The following is a 22,904-nucleotide window of genomic DNA, read 5'->3' on the forward strand; positions in this document are numbered from 1 at the left end:
ATACAATGTTTATACCGTGCGTATTTAAATAGTAAAATGTTAAGTAGTTGTAGTGTAGTTTAAATTCTACACAACTCTATGGGCAATAATATCTGCCATCGGTTATTTCATTTTTAAAACTTTACAGAGCATTTTCCTGGTCCCTTATGCCATCAGCAAACAGCCCATTAATTGTACGTGGATTTATAAAGTACACTATACAATAACCACATCGAAATAATGGTAATGCATTTCATTTGAAAACCGGGCGAGCAAACATCAGACTATAATACTACTTCTCTATTTTGGTTGTACTTTAAGAAAATGTCTGAGTCACAAATACTTACAGATGCTACATTCACGTAATCATCATCGGAAAGGGTTTCCAGCATTTCAGACACCGACTTCTTCATCAGTTTTAATGTGAGTCCACTGACACTTCCGCTCCTGAAGCAATGCAAACAAAGCGTAACAAAGGAAAAGCAACCCAGTTGTTATGCAGCACGACTGAAAACAGGCATCTTTTATTCATCTTGCGTCTTCAAGGTCATTGTAACTCAATAAAGCTATCGCTGCATTGCATTTAGAAGATAATGATACATTTTCCAGGTGCCTTCTATTTCAAAGTATCATTTAAAACTATTTTCAAAAATAAGTGTTTTTTGTAGGAAAGTAAACATGAATAACGCTTGCGAGAATGTAATACATTTTCGAGGAGCACACGATGACCTCAAGGTTTTGGTGGCGGTTATCTGATCGGAATTGATCTTCACCCCAAATGGTGATGCCTTTCAGATAATGCGTCAAAAGTGAGCACACCACAAGCCCTACTCAATGGCTTTCGTTTGACGAAAGGAAGCCATTTTTTTCCTTTAACTTTTTTAAAGACTCCCGTGGCTAATTGCTGTTTGCCTTGCTGAAAGCGATAGTGCATTTTTGGTTTAAGATAGTAAACAGTTTTAAAAATACGGCCACTGGCAAAACTCACAGCGATGGAAACAATCATATTTGCAAACATTTCAAACGAAAAATGCGCTTGCAAATTACTTCTAATCTTTGCTATTGATAATTTGAAGATATTTAATGTGAAATTGAAAATGTTCCAAAAATACTTCTGGGTTTTTTTGGTCTCTTTTTTTAGGAAAATGAAATGTGACTGGAAGCTCAAGTTGTCACGCTCGTGGCCAGAAAAGAATTGTTGTGGCAATTAAGGTCATGTCATTCAGAGGTCAAATATTTAAAACACAGCCCCAGGCTATAGGCTATAGGATATTATCATGGTCTGGATATATGGCGCTATAGTTAGGAGCCTGAAGCCACATATATACTGTGCAGTATACATCTGAAGTGCTCGCAATATATAAGTATAAAAACACATTGCTCAACTATTTGTTCAGCATTTGAAGCAAAGTCTTTATATGTGCAGTGGCTTATATTTAAGCTCTATCTATTACATGCATTGATCTGAGGGATAACCATGATGAAAAATGACGTGCAATCATTATTGATATTAGTGGTGTAATGATGCATGCACCCCCCCCCACTCCCCCCACTGATTGGATGAAGAGTTACATTTCAGGGTCATGATTGGATTAAAGAATGGATATTATTTTAACATTGTGGAGAATGGTAGCACCTCTAGTGGCTGCAGGGGATCACATTAACTCATTGTATTCAACACACGTGATAAAAAAATATACATATACAATATGATGCATGTATTGAGGGCTTCAGAATTGAACATGTGTTGGCGAGTTCGATGCATCGTTACGCCACAAAGAAAGATCAGAGTTTACCCAAAACCGTTTTACTGCCACTCAAACAAGTAGAATTTATACAAAGAGTACGAGCACATTGCATGGCCTACCCATAACAAGAAAGGCAATTTACGGTGATTGTTTAGCAAAGAGTGAAGAGTCGCTAACTACTGGCACACACACACACACATCCGGTTTGACAGGAGTGTATGATAGGCAGATCAAATTAGCAATTCACCATGGTTACTGCACAGGCTAGACTTTAATATTGTACGCGTTACATTGAATAACTTTCATTTTGTTTTACAACTGCTGTTTGAAAACAATTTTACGTCATGAAAGGGTGATAAAAAAGAAGTGGAGGAGGAAATTGGATTATCATAACTCTGACATTACAGTATAAAATAAAAAATCTCTCTTCACTGCGATCAAGTTAAGTAACGTTTCAGTTTGATGAAAGGCAATACATGTGGAATGTTACAATCTCATCTCTGATGTGACATTTTATTTACTACTATGTTTTAACATGCTCTGAAGTACATAAAACTAAATTAAACAAGCCAGGAGACCAGTTTAACGTGAACTGAGTTTTCCATATTTAGGAATAAAAGTTCAACTTTAATACTGGAGCCCCCAAAGAATAAATTGTGCAGCTTCGCATTTTAGTATATCATACACGCGGTATTGAAATATGTTTCAAGGTTTGCACTTCATTTTGTTTTAACCACGTGACACCTCCAGGGACCTGGATGGGTTCATTTGGTAGAGTTACCTGAGTCGCTAAGATGGCAAAGAGAAAAATAAATAAATGATTACAGCAATGAAGCAAATAGAATTAAGAGAAAAAAAAACAACTTGTGTCACGTAAGAAATGTAAGATATTTTGAACGAATGTAAATCAACGTTAAATAATACCATCCCTTCAATGTCAATTGGGTCAGGCAGATGATTTTTAGACTGATCAGACTACAATCGCAATTAAGTTACATAAACATTACACGGATATGCGGAGTGACTATTCCAACAATATATAATAAAAAAAAAACCTCAACACTTTTCTTATGCTAGTGTTAATGTTTAATGTGTTGCATTTTTTGTTGTTGTTTTGTTAATTGTGTTTGTGCAACACTGCCAACGCAGCACCATCACCAAGCGATGCGTAAAAAAATACGTCGAAATAGCGCATATGTCAAAGTCGCCTGGATACGCATGGAATTAAAGTTTCTCCATTCGCAAACGGTACTTTTGGCACTCGGAGAAGCAAAGTCAAAAGACAGAGCGGTGGTGCTCATAACCTGTTTACAAGTGGAGAGAATGTTCACTTTGCTGTGGTGAGGGCAAACCAGTGTTGACGTCACACGTAGCAACACGAGTGTGTGAGAAGTCTGTGTTCACGCAAACGATGCGCGTTAGATGAAACACATTATTTGGTGATGCGGCTGCTATTGGCAGCAAGTGCACAAGCACACACGCAACAACAATGTCTACGCATTCGTCAATAACGTGGGCAAAACAAATGTACAGAATGCTTTTATACGTTGCTCCTTTTATTGACGAACGTGTTAAGTTTCTGAGGAAGTGTTATTGGCATTCATCAAAGGCACTGCCTTAAGACAAAAATTAAATGTGTCAAGTGGTGGGAAAGCGAGACGAAAAAAATCGATTTCTAAATCGATTAATGATCCTGAATTGTGACAATTACATTTATCATGAGGAGCGTTGCATCTTTACATGTACACAGTAATTTTTAACCATAAATGTGTGTAAATATATATAGGCACACATAAATAAATAAAAATTCACACTTAACAGTGTTCTGGAAGCCAGGACAGGGTAAGGTACAAACATGTTTGTTATTCTACATTGGCGGTTTAGCGCTATTTGGTTTACCTTATTCTCAATGTAATAACATTTAGACGTTCGCATACAATTTTACTTCATTAAGCACTATTTTATGGAAGGCTTACAGCGACTTAATATGTCATAACGGTTTTAAATGTTTATCTGTGCATGAAATCAATTGATATAGGATTTAAAATAAATAAATATAGGGCATAATCCAATGACATTTTTGTTACAAATCCAATTTTCATTCTGATAAATTCCAATCATTAGCAATGTTAAGCTGATCACCTGAACTGGCAGAAAGGAGAGGTCAGGGGTTCTGCTATTTACGATTATGACCGAATCTGATGGCAACACCCCGAGTATTTACCATTCGCAACTACACCTGAAAAATACATCACGATGTTATAGAGAGTACACTGTTTCTATATATATAACTAATTCTATTCCTTCTCAGCGAAACAATATTGTGAGCAAATAAATTTGACGCACATGTGAAGGTTTGATGAAAAATGAGAGGTAGTGATGATGTCATGGTCACCCGATGGGATGATGCTGCAATGGACTGTGGGTAGTGGCATCAATCATGGTCAGTGGGCATGTAATGATGCATCAATTCATCTGTATGTATATAAAAAAATGATTTTTACACTCACGATACATGCATCAAAACACGTGTGTAAGAATCGATGATGTTGCATTTATTACATACATATAAATACATTATATACATATAAATACAACTAAAAACGAAATCCCGGCCATTCTTAATCCACCATTGGATGAAGGAATTCCCATGCCTTGACAGTCATTGGTTTTATTTTACCATACTTCAATCATACTGGTGAAGTATGGGGGGGGAGGGCAAGCGAGAACGGTTCTGATGTCACTTGCCAATGATGTTAGCTGTGGCCGGGATTGAAACTCAGGTCGTCACATTCATAGTGCAGTGTGCTAACCACTGCACCACCTCTCCACTGCTCCTTTAGTAACTGTCATTGTGTAAATGGTCAGTATGACCCCTGCACTAGAGATACGACAATGCACCACAATGTAAACAAAAAAAACCCCCATCTGATTCTTAAATAGAATCTTGACTTTTATTCGTGACAATTCTTTGAATTGTGAGAGGCAAATCTTTACACGCCGAATGGAAAGCCTTCATCCAGCAACGAAATTAAAGTAGCTGTTGATAATGATTGCAGATATATATGGTCATATTATTATTGCATTGAGTTGGCACGTTAAACACGTTAATGAGTAACGTATACAATATGTTGAAACAAGAACAGTTCTGTGACAAACATCTACCCCGCGACAAAATTAATTTCTGCCAACTCAGCCGGAGGGGAAATTTTTGCTATTGCAAACGGCTGTCATTTGACATGCTCCTCCGTACTCACACGTCTATAATGATCACCATGTCCTTGGGAGATGAGGCCCCTTGTATGTACCTGCAAAGAAACACAAATCATATCAACACGCGTGCATGTGCACGAATGGCAATCGTCGAATGCAGCAACTGAGCGTGGAATTAATAGCACGGCAACTAACATCCCGTTTATCGGAGGGATTATTTAATCGCCCACATTGAAATTTATTTAAATACCAATATGCAATGCAAACTATACTTTTCCTTAGCAGTCTTGCATTTTTCCTCTATCAGCAACGTACTGCTCCGTCTTGAAAATTCGTTTCTTAACGAGGCAATGGAAATTCAACTTTGCTCATTTTATTAGCTCTTTTTTTTTTTACTGGCGGCAAAGAACTATGAGGACAGCGCTTTTGAGTAATGGCATTTGAGACATTTGAGCATTTGTCTCTCTGCGAGCTTGTTCCTCAAGCCATAACGGGAAGCATTTTCCGGCACGCTCGGTTTGCTTGCTTGACTTTCTGCGCTTGAGGGACAAGAGCCTCTCGAAATGACCGGGGCTGCAGGCATAAAGGTAAATGAATATGCCAGGAGTGCTGCGATGGAGGTGGAAATTACTGCCGGCCACATCAATCACACAGTCCCCCAGCATAAAGTGAGTTTTATTGCAGGCAGACGCTGTAAATGACTTTCATTTTGCTATATGTCAATCTTTAATTAGACCAGATGGTACAATAACTTTAGTACATTCAAATTTACTTTATTTTTTTTTTACTGCCATTTTCTGTTTTTAAGTCTTGCGTGCAGTCACGATAGGAATGTTTACGATTATTATTGTTATGATTTTACTAATATTAAATGCGTTCCAAGAAATACTGCCGAATTCTGATGTGTTGTTCATTATTTTTGTACAGAGGAACTGCTGAGATAAAATGAAGGTCATGTGCATTCTCATTGGTTTCAACTCCAGAATTCACGTCAAGTTGTCTGTACATTGAAACAATGCAGGGCATGGCATAGTTCATTTGTGAATCATGATATGAAAACAATGATTACATCGATTGTCATGGTACTACAGTTTCTAAATGTAGCTATTTGAAACATCTACGTTTGGTGGATAAATTCACCATTAAGACAGCATTGGTTCCAGTGAATCCAAATGACTGGGTGTAAATGTGAGCGTTTCTTTTTATAAACGTCACATTTGAAATATTACATGTTTTATAAATGGCTGAAATGTGTTTGGAAACTCTGTCACAGTAAATGTAATAAATATTGTACCACAAAATGGATAAACTGGTAGCATGCTGGTAAATTATATATATGTGTGTGCACACCCATATTTGGCATACCTTTAATGTAAAAATTTAAGCAAATATTTTACTGCCATGATAAACGCAAAACGTGATGTTGTACACATACGATTACATCACAGTCAGTTACATGTAATGCCCCCGTTATGACCGCTACTGCGATGATCTAAACGTTTAGGAAATTGGCTGCAACTCTGCATTGCAGGGATCAGATTTATGCGGCGATGCTCAAGCCAGTCAACTCCATTAAAGGCAGCTCTGGGGCAATAAATTACGCGTAAAAATGAATGATTGGATGAACGAATGAATGAATCAAGCGGTAAGCGAGCAAGAAATATGGTGGCCCTTGGCCGTCCGCTTCACGAGCGCTTACCACGGCCGCCTGCGGACATCAAACAAATCCACGTCTCCCGGAGCCACCCAGGGAGTTGCTAAGGAAAAGGAGGAGAAGAATAAATAAATAAATATAGCAGGGCGTTTGCGGTTAGCAGGGCATGCTGCAAAGCGCGGCACTTTGCATTTTTCAGCACTTACAATTGGAGTGGCCGTTTAAGGGCCCTTTCACCTGGGGCCATTCGGCAGGTCCACTTTGGGTTGGAGGCAAAATTCATTATTTTGCTTTGTGCAGGGATATCGGGACTTTCTGTGTATGGGTGGAACAATGACATTGATTCACCGACGAGTGTGATTATTCAGCTCGCGGCGTCTTGGCTGCGTGGGAGTTTTCTGCGGTTGTGCTGCATTGGCTCGCTCACCAGTGTTGTTTCCTGGTTGTACTGGTACCATTTGAAAACACGTTGGACAGCTCAGGAAACATGTATCAAACGACATGTGTAAGAAGTAACAATGGATGTGTTTTGTTTCAAATGTATTGTATTTTGAGTAGAGCAGCAGAGCAATGGTGTGTTAGCGCACCGCACCATGAACTCAGTGGCCTTAGTTCGATTCCAAACCGTGGCTCACAGTGGCATGTGATATCTGGGCAGGTCCTTTCCCTCCCCTGCCAGATTCACCAACACACATTGACCAGCGTAGTAAAGTATGGTCACGCAACTCCCATAACCCACAAGTTATTGGGGAGGTCTTCATCCAGCAGTGGATTGAAAAATCGCAGTAAATAAGTATTGCAAGTAATGGGTTCACATCAGAACTGAGACCATAAGAGCTGCAATACAATAGAAAATTCCTTTTGAATAAAATTGTGATCAGGACCACAACGATTCATCAAATTTCTGGAGATAGGACTGGGGGTGGGGAATTATTTTTTTTGTTCACTGTAACGAATCGCCAATTCTCAAGAACACCAACGGTGTTGCCATCATGTGACAGTTGACATTCTGCGCTTCGATTCCAGGTGTCGCCGGTTCAATCTACGTTCACCGAGCGGTAAACATGGGTACACCACTGTTACTTGATCGGCAGGTCAGAGTGGAAGTGGAGGCCAAACATGCATCATAGTGGGGCTCTCTAGCGTTAACTGTCATGACGGCCTTTCTACCAGAAGTGACGTCGTCAAGTAATTGCAGTGCTGCTCCATTACCTTGTTTTTTGTTTTCACAAGAACATCTTATTAAAAATATATATTTACCCGGTAAGGCCCACTGAGCTATGCAGCTCTTTTTCAGAAGCGACCAGGCCAGAAATGATAGCTCAACGAAGTGGCTTAACACGTGGAAATGTATAGCAGCCAAACACCCTAAACGCGTGTTTCTAAATGTGGAGGGAAAACCCCGAAGATCCAGAGAAAAATCCGTGCGACCAAGGGAAGAATATGCAAACTCTAATATATAGGCATCAGGGTTGGGATCGAACCCACAACCTCCTGTTTACCATGCGAGGTAGTTAGATGTTATAAAGACACCAAGTGTTGCAGAGTTACTGGAGAGAGAGGGCAAGAGTTCAACAAAAAAAGCACTTACACTTTAGACTGGTGATCTACACAAGAGAGTACCAAAACTATCCATTGTGTGGGTTTTTGAGGACATCTCTATTTTAAATGTATTCTTTTGTGTTGAACAGAAAGCCGTGGGGCACTGATGTCCAGAGAATGGAAAAATACGGTCAGGTCCCAACAATCGTTGCAAAAGGAAAAGCAGAAGTTGTACCCCCTGTGGCAATCACACCACTCAGAGCAACTGCAAAAAAACTCATCACACATTGCACAAAACTACGCTTTGATAGCGTTTCGATGATGACCAAGCGTGGAGTGCGTTGCCTCGAGAGTCACACTGATGATTCATTTATGTTGTGGAGCTGACCGACACAGCTGGCAGAGTGCAACTATTTTATTAAATGTGCGCATCACTTATTCAAAGCAACTTCGTAGGCTTTTGTGGTTTCATGCTGTAAAGCCCTCTGATGTGTCTTTGGGTTGTACCGCGCTTTGCTCGGCATGATGTCGGATGCTTCCCTCCCATGTGCTGGGAGCTCATTCAGGAACTGAATTCCTGAAAGAATTTCCCAAGAAATTTAGTTCTTGAAGAAGCTCCCAGCATGTGAAGTGAAAAATTGGACATCCTGCCGAATAACGACTGGTGCAAACACATTAGAGCGACATTCACACAGTCTGGCTGTTGGCATCCTGTTGGTTGCTTAATGGTTGGATGCAGCAGTGTGCTCATCTTTCAACAAAGTCTGCGCTCAACTGTGGAATTGAAGCACCATTGAAGCATATTCCGGTTTGCAAACTTTGTTTCTCAAGAAAGCACATATGTAGAATACGAAACATATAATCAGACAATATCCCTCCTCATACCTGGTGTATATATATAATATAGTGTTTGGTTGAACTAGGACCCATTTCTTTGTCTATAAACATCTGACAGTTCACCAGCATTGGTTCAAGTAAGCCTGACTGCCGATGAAACAATGATTGTCAAGACTAGCTTAGAGTGATGCACTTCCATAAGGCCATGTGACTGATGGGATGTGTAAAATATACTTCGTTTTATTTTACGTGGATGGACAGATATGAGAATGAGGTGTATTGTCTGCTTGTTTATGTTGTTACTTATATTCTCCGCAACGATGCAATTACTTCGTGTTTTGCAGATTACAAGTTGAGAAAGATGAAAACGGTACTGATTACAAGGCAAAAGTGGTACACCACAAAATTAACCTCATATGAAAAGAAGAGACGTTATGCATTAGCATGTCAAAGCTAACTCCAAAATGGAGGGCAGAAGAGAAGACTTTATTTTAACCAAAAGAAAATAAGTAAAACTGTAATGGATTTATATATACTGTATATTAAGTATATTGCCTAAACACTATACTACGACTAAAATAACAAATACTCTTTCAAGTAATACAGATGTTAGGGATATAATAACAGCAAATGAAATATATACATATATACACCTCCAGTCACTTTATTCTAACAATACAGATGGATGTTCATAATCATCAATGAAATTGAGGTTGCTGAAGCAATTCTGCAAAGGAAGATGCAGGGTTGAGGTCACTGCTGTTGGCCACATTACATCTGGTAACTGCACTTCTCTCTGCATTCCTTTGCGTGCCTTTTTAAAGCATCATTTTACAAAAAAAGCATTCATTTCCATGACGGTATTCCAGTTTGCCGCATAATATCCATATACATTATTGAGCGCCAACCATTAGAGATAGTTCCACAGTGCAATAAAATGTATGCTTTCATATTCTTAGTTCTTTCGGTAAAGTCATGTTGAAGGGAAACAACCAAATAATAAAATATATATAAAACAATAAAAATTCTCACGACGTTTCGACCGTTTGTGTTATGGTCGAAACGTCGTGAGAATTTTTATTGTTTTATATATATTTTATTATTTGGTTGTTTCCCTTCAACGTGACTTTACCGAAAGAACTAAGAATATGAATTAGTCACGAAAGCTTTAAATCAAAATGTATGCTTTCATTCAAATAAAACGACAACCAGACAAGTGGTATAACATTTGCATTGCATCGTGTTTCTATGCAGATGTTGTAAAAGGACGTGTTGCGCGCGGCATCGAAGGCGAGCTGGCCCAAAACAAACACTGGAAGCCGTTTATTGACCACGCAAATAACCCACCTTGCTCCCAAACTCACAAAACCAAGGCACTATTTTCATTGTAAAACAGCTACGTATGCAGTACATAGTTGTATTCACTTATGAAATTTGCAGTCACAACCAATTTAACATAGGCTGGGGCAGTGGCACAATAAGTTTGCACACGGCACGAGCTCCACCGCCAGACCGACATTGTCTGCCCGGGGCTGACGTGCAAGCACATTGCAACAGGTACACACCGAGGCAAAAAACTACATTATACGAGCCCTGCACGGTTGGCTACGTACGGTGAGAAATAAGTTCGCCATACATATAAGACGTTTATACAACTGTTAGCCGTGTGTATGGCCATGAATCGAACGATGTTTATCAGGATTATAGTTTGGGATGCGGTCATTTCTCTCCTCTGGTGATTCAATGAATTGTCACGCAGTTGGGTCGCAATTCATTTTCGAACATGTTTTTGTATGTTGTGGTAAAAGGGGCAACAACTCTCTGCAGGGGTCACATGAACCCATTCCTCACAAAATGGAATGGGTTGCGTGCTAGCATCATGGTCGGTCCAAATTAGCAAAATTTGATTCCTTACTAACTTGGGATGACACATTGCCACATCGCTCCCCAATGGCACACTATATTCACGCGTAAAACGTAGCCTCTGCGCCATAATAATGATACCAATATAAATGTATAAGATTACTATTATTACTATTTACAAATTGAACAACAAACAATAATTGATTAATCGTTGCCTAGATACACCCCGAGCCATAGCATAGCGCACTAACTACTATTTCACCATTCCCTCAAGCAAACTCACACAGCTAGCACATAAAACTGCCTGCGATACTGAGTGCAGGCACATTTAAATTCACCTCTAACCTTGCGGCTTTACAAATCGTAATCCAGCAATTTGGAGGCAATGGTCGTTAAATCACGTTCACTTGTAATAAATACTACGTGGTTAGGAAAAGGCAATAAATAATGAGCTAACGAACCCATCTGTGTGAACCTGTGAGTGCTAACGAATGCAGGAGCCTTCGGAAAAAAAAGACTCAGTGCCACTTTTCACAGACAAATAAATACTGTACTATATATATGCAAGCATATAGGTCGTACTCATTACACACAGAGTGCTTGCTACACATGGACCACAATACCTCACTCATCTCGTCAAGGATCATAAAACCATCAGGCGAACTCTGCTCATCCTCGCAGTGGCTTTCGGCTAACCATCGAACAAAGACGGTCAACCGCATCGCGCGTTTTCAGATGCGCTTCTGTGGCCATCTGGAACGCTCTTCCTTCTGATATTAGGAAGCCACTGGAGGCATGCACTTTTAAACCTAGATTTAACACATTTCCTTAGAACTTACGTTTTTTTGTTTCATTTGTTCTTCCACCGCACCTACCTCCAATTAGCATGGTTGGCTAAGCACGGTGCAAAAGAAGTGCAACATACATGCAAGCGTAAAGCCTCAGCGATCAATTGAATATGACTGTAATGGTAAAGTTGCAGCTCTGCAATTTATTGCTGGAGCCATTGTTGGAGCAAGGGCCGTCACGAACAGGAAGCTCTCAAGGGCTTCTCTGAAGAGGAATTGGCTTTTGTTGCATGCTGGCCAGACATGTGGTGGGGGAGTATCCACACATTACCCTACCGAACGCGACCTGCCGTCCAACCAACTATGATGTACTCATGTATACTGCTGGTCGGAAACAAGAAAAGGGATTTTTAAACAACATGCAGCATTTTCTTTGGTTCTTTCGGTAAAGTCACGTAGAATTGAAATAAAATAATAAAAACATTATTTACCAGTTAAAGCCCACTGAGCTATTAGCCCTATTTCAGAGGTGACATGGCCACACATGATATCTTATCCAAGTGGTGTATAGTATGGCTGAACGATGAATCGATTTCAAATCGAAATCGTAATTTTTAACAATGCGATGAGCAAAGGCTGCAATTTTTGCGATTTTAAAAGTCCTATTTCTTATTCTAATTGTTTTATTTTCTATTATAACTTTCTTGATTTAATTTAACAATTGTTTTGTTTGATTGTTCTATTTCAACTAAAACATTTGAATAAATACATGTTGGAAGCAATTCATATCTTTTAAGTTCTCATCCTTGCATTAGAATATATAGAGCAGTTCATATTTTGATGGTATCACGTGGTAATGCTCCATCACATGTTTGAAATCTATTACGCAGGTAAATATTGAACTGAAGCTTGACTTAAACATTTGTAATCGCAAATCAAATCGCAATCGCAACATCTGTCAGAAAAATCGCAATTACATATTTTCCCCAAATCGTTCAGCCCTAGTATATAGCACAATGTGCGAATTCATAACAGCAAAATAATCTAAACGCTTGTTTCTAAATGTGGAGGGCGAAATAACAAATAACCACTCCTGTGGGGGAGATTCCGCTTAAACTCGGCCTGCTCATTCATTACGCTTCGTGGCAGTAGGCATTGCGAGCATTTATTGCGGCAGTGGCCAATTTAAACTCACTTAACCTAATTCGTCTACCGCTTAGAAGCTCATCATTAGTGAACGCCACAGGTAACACCGATAGCCTACCCTTTATTTCGTCATGCGAACACACGCACGACAGTTGACAATTAAAAAAAAAAGCTTTTATTTCTCCGAGACCTCCTGAGTGGTGGTGGAGGCGGGGTGGGGGGCTAATCTAAGGTGCCCTTCCATTGGTCACAGCGGGAAAGGTGACCGTGAAGCGTAAATGATGTCAGTAGGGGTCAATGCTCGCTCCCAGGAGCAGCACTTTGTGTGAAGTTGAAACTCGCTCACACGCGCGCGACACTCCGTTCCTCCCCATGTTTTATCCCTGCCTCTCATCGCCCTCGCTTTGCTCTCTCTCTCTCTATTGCTGCTGCTGCTGCTGCCTGTCGCTATTATTCACTTAATGAGCCAGTGGTTAGGACTCATCAAAAGATCGTTACAGAAGCTCGCAATCTCCAAGATTGGGATTAGGTTTTTTTTTCTCTCTTTATGGCGTTTACGGTGCTTCTCTTTTGAAAAATGGTCACACTCGTAATTATGGTAACTACAATTCCCCATTAATTATCAAACGTATGAATTGCGGTTGACAAATAAATATAAAGCATCTATTACAAACCCTTTCATATAACGGCTACGATGTAGTTTATATTTGTGATGCATGCTGAAATTTGTGCATTGCTATAAAACATTTTTGAAGCAGATTATTTGTGAAAATTCGAATACAATTAGCTTCACATTGATTAAATGGAACAAAAAAAAGAATATATGCTGATACATTTTGTACATATTATTTATTCAAGCACTGGACAATTTCTTCAGTAATACATTGCCTCAGATATTCTTGTCAGCTGCAACATTGCGTTTGTTTCTGGAGCCATCGCCCCTCTCTGGCCACACAGCAATCAAGCTGCCTTTGTGATATCTGGAATGCGATATTGATGAAATAATAAATCTATCACCACCAGTTCCATGCAATTTTGGCATAACGCGAAACAAATGTTGAATTATTGAATAATCGGCCCTTCAATATTGATTTATAAAAAAAAAATCAGGGAATGTTTATCACATTTCAAAATGCTGGCCATTAGTAAAATACCTATAACGTTTTCTTGGTTATTCTTGGTTCTTTCGGTAAAGTCACGTAGAAGGGAAACAATTAAATAATAAAAATATAAAACAATATATTTTGTATTTTTATTTTGATTGTTTCCCTTCTACGTGACTTTACCGAAAGAACCAAGAATATAAATCCCTGCAGTCACGAAAGCTTTAAATCAAAAGTCTTCTTGGTTCTTTCGGTAAAGTCACGTAGAAGGGAAATAATAAAATAATAAAAATGAAACAATAAAATACAAAATAAAATAAAATGAAACATTACAGCCAAAACATTCCAAAGAACCAAGAAAATGAATCCCTGCAGTCACGAAAGTTTTATATTAAAATTTTACCTATAACGTATTAACACTTGGACACAAACAATATTATTTTACATTACAGCCAAAACATTTCGCAAACCATGAAGACCTGTGCTCTAATGTAACAATTACAGAGCAATGACTTGACATGGTCTGTTTTTATAATACAACATTCATTATAATGTGCTAATTACCTTGTTAAACATCGCTCCCCTGCGTATTACACATCTTATTCATGGACACGTGCTATCTATACTATCTGTAATGAGATATGAACCTAAGCTCACGCCCGGGCAACACTGCGAATGGAATTTGGCATAAAAAAATGGACATCTCTATAAGAATGTGTTAAACAAACACATTAGGAGCAGCCCTGCAACTGCCTGTTCACACCACCACTGCTGGTGGAAGGGCTTCCTCGAGAGGGAGGTTTGGAAGGCCCCATGAGAGGGTATTTGGCCTCCTCTTGCATGCCTGCCAGTCGTATCAGAAGACGTGGGAATAACCACACTTTACCCTCCCACGTGCGACCTGCCAATCGACTAACTGTGGCAAACACATTCAGACCATTAAACAATACGCGATTTGTTTTACTTTTCAACTATATGTAATTTTACCAAGTAAGGCCCATTGAGCATCATAGCTATTTTTCAGAAGCGACCTCGCCACAAATGATAGCTCAACGAAGTGGCTTATCACGTGGGAATTTATAGCAGCCAAATGCTCTCAGCGCATGTTTATAAATGTGCGGGAAAAACCGGAGGACCCGGAGAAAAATCCACACGATCATGGGGAGAACATACAAACTCAAAATATACAGACATTAGGGTTGCGATCGAATCCACGACCTCCTGCATACCAGGCGAGGTAGTTAACATCTCGCCACCGTGGCGAGTTAACATTTCGCCACCATGGCTCAATGTTAATTGCGTGGATAGAGGCGGTACGAGATTAAAAAAGTTTGTACCTTTGTTTCAACTACCGTGCCCAGGAGATGGAACCGGCAACCTCTGGAAGTCCAGTGTGCCATCCATCACACCATGGCAGCTTAAACGAACACATTCAAAGGAAATAAATACAGGCAAAGTGTTCTCTACTTTGCCATTCCTCCGCGTAAAAATAGTAATTGCTTCCTACTTAGCCTGTCCGCCCTCGAGTGAGTCTCTCCTCGGTTAGTGCAGCCTGAAATGAGTTTGCGACCCACCATTTGCCAGCGCTGGCAAGGCAAAAGTGCATTCTGGGAGCATGCAAAACTGATCTCAATCGGGTTCCTGCAAACAGCCCTTTCACAATTATTCCTTTGCCCTTACATTTGCCCTAACCTGTCACTCCGTGTTCGTTTGTTTTAGAAATCTTCAGACGCGCTACCGGCAGTGGCAGCCATTTTTCCATTTGATTTAGTGTCGTAGATGTTCTAATGGCAGTAATTAAAAAGCTCATTAATTGCAAATTATTTCTTGTAATGGCAGTTTCTTCCAGAAGGGTTTCAATTCCTTAAGCAATTAGACAATTTGCAAATCTGTTTAAAGTGCATTGCCTGTAATGGTTAAATAAAAATAAAGACCTAACTGACTCAACATTAATGTTGCTAGGTTAAACAATTTAAATCTTAAAAATTGCATTTTACAGATGTTTGGAAAATCAGGCATTTCGAATGCGATTTGATTAGGATAAAATTGTTGTGTGATTAAAACCCATTTTCTATTTTTAGATAAGTCACAATTCATGTGAAGACAAATGAAACCAATCATAATACACCACATATACACAACAATGGAGCACATATACACTCTATAGTCCACATGTACACTCAATAGACCAAATATACACAACAATAGAGCACATATACACTCTATAGTCCACATCTACACTCAATAGACCACATATACACTGAATATGTGGTCTATTGAGTAGTGTATATCTATTGAAGGTGTATATCGGATTAATTGTTAATGTGGCAGATGCTATATTGGACAGATGAGATGTAACATCAGCATAAGACTAAAAGAACACCAAAGAAATATTAAACTGTCTCAAACACAACTGTCGGCAGTGGCAGAACATGCTTGTCAACAAGGACACTCAATTGATTTTGATAACGTTGAAGTGTTGTGTAAAACTAATTATTACTGGCAAAGACTAATTAGAGAATCCATTGAAATTGAGAGAAACAGAAATAAGTTTAATCGTTTTGATAGCTATAGGCTTAGTGCGGTTAGGAAGCGTATTATTAAATAATACATATTACAATTCCTTATAGGGGAAACACATACTAATTAACGGATTACTAATGTAGCATATAATCACAATAACACACATTACAACTAATTACTAATCTACAACTCATTACTAATCATAACCCTTGACTGATTACCAATCGATTATATAATTACTGGACCTGAAATGAGTTAAATGATGACGTCACCCTGCTGCTCTATTTAAGACCGGGAGCAAGTGAGGGCTTTACCATTCTGGCGAATTGCCCGATGATGATGGATGTAATTAGCAGCGAAACGTCGTATTCAAACTGTAAATGTTGTGGATTCACTCTTCAACACACCGGTGGGCTAAAGTAGTGAACTATTTGTCTTTTGTCAACGTGACACTTTTTTATGATTGGCCGTGTCGGGTGGTGGAGGGTTACGACACATTTATTAATAACGCGATCTAACCCAAAAACCTTTATTATGAATAATATTGGTCGCGAAAGCCTACGTGTTACACTGAATAGACCACATATACACAACAATGGAGCACATCTACACTCAATAGACCACATCTACACTCAATAGACCACATACATACCAAAGGAAACTATATGTATAAATCCTTGCTAAATGTATACCGCCATGCTAAATGCAAACGCTGCATACAATGTCAAGTGGCCTAAAAAAAGTAGCTCGCATTACATAACTACGAAATTGCATTTTGCGAGCCAAATAGCAGCTGATTATTACTTCTGCCATGGTGATCATAACGACTTTGTTCCCTGTGGCTGGCATTACCGAAAACTCAAAGTGGCTCCCTGAGCTCAAGCAAGGGGCATTCACCGCACTGTCTAAATTTGCAGTCACACTGCTGCCTGCCCCATTGCACTGACGGAGCCAAAAGGTGACCACTTTACCCAGACCTCAAATCAAGTTCTCGACAATGATGCTCACCTTTTGCCACTCAGCTATGGCTACGGCACCTTTGCCATTTGCGCGCGGGGTCACCACATTCAATGATGAGAAACAGCGTTCGAAGGAATACCAAATGGCCCTCTGGCATTCGGCATTGTGGACTCAATACAGAAGAGCTGCCGTGGAGACTCATTCAGAGGAAATCTCTCAATCATTTTTTTTTCTTGAGCCGAGTCAAACCATTGTCAAACATGTGCTATATGTAACATGTTCGTGACAGTGTAAACATATCAACTGACACGCAGACCGATGCCATTTAAAAAACTACGCACGCCTAGCGTAGTCCTGAAGGAGTTGTATGTCAGCTGGTGTTCAGACATCGCCGAGAAGACTTTCACAGTCTCTCTGTCCACAACCAATCACGGTGAAAAGTGCTCTGGAAGCGAGAGAAATGTTCGCCGAGAGACGTGCCGAGCAAGGGATTTTTTTTTGTTTGTTTGCGCGCGTGCACCATGCTTTCGCCTTCCCGGGCCAGCGTGTCGTGAGCGGTTGTCAGCGTCTCGTAGAACGGGCATTGCGAGTCCCCTGATGACGAACGCATTGACCGTCAAAGCCGCCCCAGTGGCGAGATGCTGGACGCACCCCGCTCAATTGCGAGGGTACCCGGCGCCCTTTTTTTTCTGCCCGCCGTGACACGACGGGTGTCACGCTCTGACTCGAGCGCGCCGCACGCACGCAAAGTGTCGACGCGCTTCACCTACGGACAGCGAGACCCAAACGGAGCCCCCCCCACCCCCACCACCCCCGGGACTCGCATCGAGATGCGTGCTCGGGGGCTGCGCGGAGGGCGACGCATCGCGCAGGTGTTTCTGATGCTGAAAATAATGGCAGAGGAAGACAAAAAAATCACACGCTTTATCCCAACAGCGTAAATACCAAGCGCTGACTGAGATGAATTTCCTTCTTACTGAGCCTCACAAGCTCGCACACAAATGGGTTCCGTGCCCATGTGCAAAGGCAATTGGTTTTTATTCCTTATATTTTTAATCAAGGCACTGTGCACTTTGAGCATCAATAGAAATAGTATAAACGACTGGAATGCTAGTTATTTATTCATCACTTTAAGCAATAAGGCCCTTGTTGTGACAGGAAAAACTCGAGGGTTTTTTTTAGGAGGGCCGCACATTGGCTTGCTTGGTCAGTTCCATGTTATGAGCATCTGGTACATAGTGGGAAACTGGATTATCTGAAAAAACCCCACACATATGCTGGGGGTAAACACTCCGAGCTCCATACAGATAGATTAAAATATCCTTTGCTCCACTGCTATCTCTTCCATAACTCACACTCAGCAATTTGCATGCAGTTTGCCATCCAAATACGAGTCAGGCACCAAACCTGCTTCACTCCCAAGATCGGATGAGATCATGTGCATTCAGGGTGATTTGGTCATAAACTGAGTAGGTCACCTTGAATAAGCTACTTCCCACAAACCCTGTATATAATGTTACTTGTCTTGGCCACGTGCAATGTAACAGCTACACTTCTTTGTGTGTACCCTTTATATTTAGCATGCAAGGCATTTTTTTAAGCAGGTGATGTCACGACCTTAACACGGTTAAGGTCGAAGATGCAGGGATACGGTGACTTTTTAATTCATGTACAAATTTGCTATCGTGGTGCATTAAGGTGAATCACCGGGTATACAGACAGCCTATTAACCCACAAGATTGCCACCTTCTTACTAATAGGGTCTAGTTTTAATCAAACACACTAGTTGTACGCTCAGGCAATTAATCCACAGATGTGATGAGTAATTTGCCACATTTTTACATACCGTGAAACACCAATTAGAAGCACTAACATTTAATGCTTATATTATGACATAGTAATCAGACTACCAGAAGGTCCATACCAGGTCAAACCACTCTAGGCTAACTCACATACTGCTAATTAAGAATCCTGTGCTGATCCTGTGCTTGCTTGTGCTTGTGTCATATAAGTGAAGCATAGCATAAACATAAAGCACTAAATCAAGGTGGTTGGGTGGCTAAGAGGTCAGAGCAGGATGTCAACCGACACCGATGAGGCCCTGGGTTCATATACAGGTAGCCATCTTACATTCTACGACAGCTATCAAATGTAGTGATTTGACAGTCTAACATCACCAATGACTGCACCAAAAAATAACGTTAGATTCCAACTTGGAGTATAACATATACAGTAAAACCTTGGATTGCGAGTAACTTGGGTAGCGAGTGTTTTGCAAGACGAGCAAAAATGTTAAATATTAATTTGACAAACGAGCGACGTCTTGCAATACGAGTAGTACCGTATACGCTTTGTCTGCCGAGAGTCACGTGATCACAACTGATATACGAGTGCTTTGATATACGAGTGCTTTGGATTACGAACACGTTTCCGGAACGAATTACGCTCGCAATCCAAGGCTTTACTGTATATACCATACTCATTGATTCTTTCGGTACGTATGTAGAAATAAAATAAAATAAAAATAAATCACGCCGTTTCAATCGCAACACAAGCAATCGTCATCAGGTGGAAAGATAGAGCAGTGGAACTGCTGAACAAGAAAGGGCTGTAGAGGTGGGGGGAAGGGAAGGGGCGGAGAGAAGGACCAAAACAGGCGACAAATCGTGGAAAACAATGGGGAAACGAAAACGGAGACACCAACCACGGTAAACGAAAACGAATCAAAATTACAACACGTAGAGATACATACGCAGAGAAGACAACACAGGGAAAGATGTTTCGAAAGGAATTCTAAGCACAACCTCCCCGTAGAGGTGGATTCATCTCGAATTGAAGCTTTCGTGACTGCAGAAATTACTATACTCATTGGTTGTTTCGGTAAAGTGACATATGTGTTGCGATCGAAACGTCGTGATTTATTTTTTTATTTTTGTTTGTGATTTATTTAAATTTTTATTTTATTTCTACATACGTGACTTTACCGAAAGAACCAATGAGTGTAGTATTTTCTGCAGGCACGAAAGCTTCAATTCTAGATATATATACCATTATGACTGCCATGGGATAATAATTTAGCATGAGAAAGGATTACAAAAGGTAAAACATCTCAGAACAAGCTCTTTAAATTATGCTTTTGTGGGCCATTCTCTTTCACAAATGCATGCAATGCTCTGCGAGAGTTCCATAGGGGTACCTAATGTCATGATGTGATGCCGGTAGCACAAGTTGAACAACAACGGGCAGCAAAAAAACCCACGAATATTGACAGAATCCCCCCAAAAATTGAATCAAGATAAAAAAAAACCAACCTGGATAAAATCTGGTGAGACCTGTGGCACTTCCAAACACCTGCCACAGCAGAGTGGGGTCCTCTTCCTTGTTCAGCTTGAACACCTCATCGAGCCCCGCCGTCCAGTTCAGCTCGTTCAGAATGATCGTGGCTGCAAACAAAAAAAATAAATGTGAATGCGTCAGGCCATGGGTCACTGACAAGGTTGTCGAGGCCTCCCCTGGGGGGGGGGCACCGCTGATGGAGATTTCAGTTGCATCGAATGCCTTGCTGCTCCGCCGACTGCCTCCATGCATCACTCGGAGGGGGTCGTCACAAATGTCACACGTTCTTCCTTACAAGCCGCAAATGGTTTACCCCCCCCCACCCCCCCTTCTTTGCAGAACGTACATTTCCGTCTGGAAACGCTTCGCGTGCTTCTCTGAACACCCCATTTGAAGCGTGGTCCTGGTGGCAAACCGACACTCCCCATGCTGCCGGAGATAAAGTTGTGGCTGAGCAGAAGCGGATCTAGGCAGGAGCGTGCTGTGCAGGGCGACAGCGCCACTTCAAAAAACACCGATCGCAAAAAAAAAACCTCGCTGTTTCCGCCGCTAATTACAGGCGACACACGGCTCAGTCAGAACTGCCACAGGGCACACGTGTGTAAATACTGATTAAGAAGCATTGGGTTTACACGGAGACACCCCACTGTGTGGTAACTTAACATTGCTTTGAAAAGAAGGAAAAAAAAAACACATTGATGAATAACAATAACACAAACTACAAATTGTGAAAGTTGAGCGTGCATTAAAACCCATTGATGTAGGGCGGCAGCGTTCATATATTTTTTTATAATTAAAATGCATCACGACATATTTTGGACCTTTTATTGTTTGTATTTACCACATTAACTTATTGAGTAAACAGTTGATATCAAGTACTTTAACAGCTAACAGGCGCTTGCAGTGAAGGGTGCTTATTTAACACAAATGGACCTCTGTAGACCTTCGTAGATACATGATACTACATTTATATCACTCTGAAGTAGCATAGGTGCTAACTGCAAATATATTCTATCCACTCATTTGTCCATTTAAATGTGTGGAACATTAAAAACAACAACTTTTTACGTGACAGCATGCCACATTTTATCCATTGTAAAGATAATTAGTATTACACAACGCCGACAAATGAACCTTGCACAGCTCACTTAAGATTCGTAAATGTTATTTGCGTAACAAAATCAATTTGTGGTTTGTCTGTTTCAAAAACATACAAGTTTTGTAGGTGGCTTGGTGGGTGGCTCAGAGGTCAGAGCGCCAAGGCAGCAATAATGACACCGTGACTACACTGAGTTGATGGCCTCAGCTTGGTCATAAATGACTGCGCAAAAAAAAACATGCCTTCTTGTGCACAAACTTTGGCTAAATCCTAGTTCTGAGAATGAAAAAGGAATGCCACTTTAATGGTCATGTACTTAATATTTCTCTTTAGCATGACGTGTGGAAAAGTGCCCCCCCGCCCCCCCCCGATGTAAGAATAGAAAAAAATGCTTGAAGGGATATCAGTCTAATATGTACTATGTGATACAGTAGGATCTGGACATACGCACACATTATACGCACAGTTCTGATATAAGAAACACATCCTTACATAATAATGGTACAAACACACTATGGATACAAGCATACCGGGCCTTGTTCCCAAGGGGTGAGCTTATGTATATCTGGTTACTACTGTGCCTGCTTCCACGCCCCGTTCTCTAGAGTTTCAAATGGAGCCTTCGTCTTAGGATATGACGCCGATAGCACAAGTGGAATAAACATGGGGAGGGGGCGGGGGAAGTCTAAAGATACAAAAAATAAATACAAGCCTCACGCCAGAGATGAGCTTTCTATTAAAACCTGATCATGCTGGAAGTAATCTACAGCGATATACGTCATGTACAATTGTCATCATTTTGCTCGCTTTTCAACATATCAGTAGTTTGTTGAAACACCAAATCAAATGGCATATTTTCCTACGTTGCAACTTGATCTGATTGACTTTTTCAGGTGGTGGAGGGTAAAGCTGCATTATACCTTCATGATGATTTTTCCCAAAATAAAATACATGTGAATAATCTGACAGGACCCAAGACATTCACAGGCATGTTGTTTCCATGAAAAAAAATGCTTTATACCTTGGATCGTATTACCTTATTTAATTTGTGCATGGTGTACATCAATGACTAGACGACAGTGCACTACATTACCAGTATATATATTCACTACA

At 40.4% G+C, this 22,904-nt stretch overlaps 1 protein-coding gene across 6 annotated transcripts in view; it reads right to left on the bottom strand.

Moving 5' to 3' along the window:
* The window catches only part of LOC116942379 (voltage-dependent calcium channel subunit alpha-2/delta-2-like), a 155,735-nt gene that overhangs the window by 58,405 nt on the left and 74,426 nt on the right, over nucleotides 1-22,904 (bottom strand). For all 6 annotated transcript variants that reach the window (XM_032954204.2, XM_032954203.2, XM_032954205.2 and 3 more), the window contains exons 7-10: nucleotides 20,668-20,799; nucleotides 6,640-6,697; nucleotides 4,985-5,035; nucleotides 327-426 (exon numbers count right to left, since the gene is read on the bottom strand). In XM_032954204.2, coding sequence (XP_032810095.2) covers nucleotides 327-426; nucleotides 4,985-5,035; nucleotides 6,640-6,697; nucleotides 20,668-20,799 — 341 coding nt within the window. The remainder of the gene's footprint in view (nucleotides 1-326; nucleotides 427-4,984; nucleotides 5,036-6,639; nucleotides 6,698-20,667; nucleotides 20,800-22,904) is intronic.

Source organism: Petromyzon marinus, chromosome 14 (assembly GCF_048934315.1).
Source record: "Petromyzon marinus isolate PM22_M1 ecotype Great Lakes invasive population chromosome 14, UKy_Petmar_22M1.pri1.0, whole genome shotgun sequence".
NCBI lineage: Eukaryota > Metazoa > Chordata > Hyperoartia > Petromyzontiformes > Petromyzontidae > Petromyzon > Petromyzon marinus.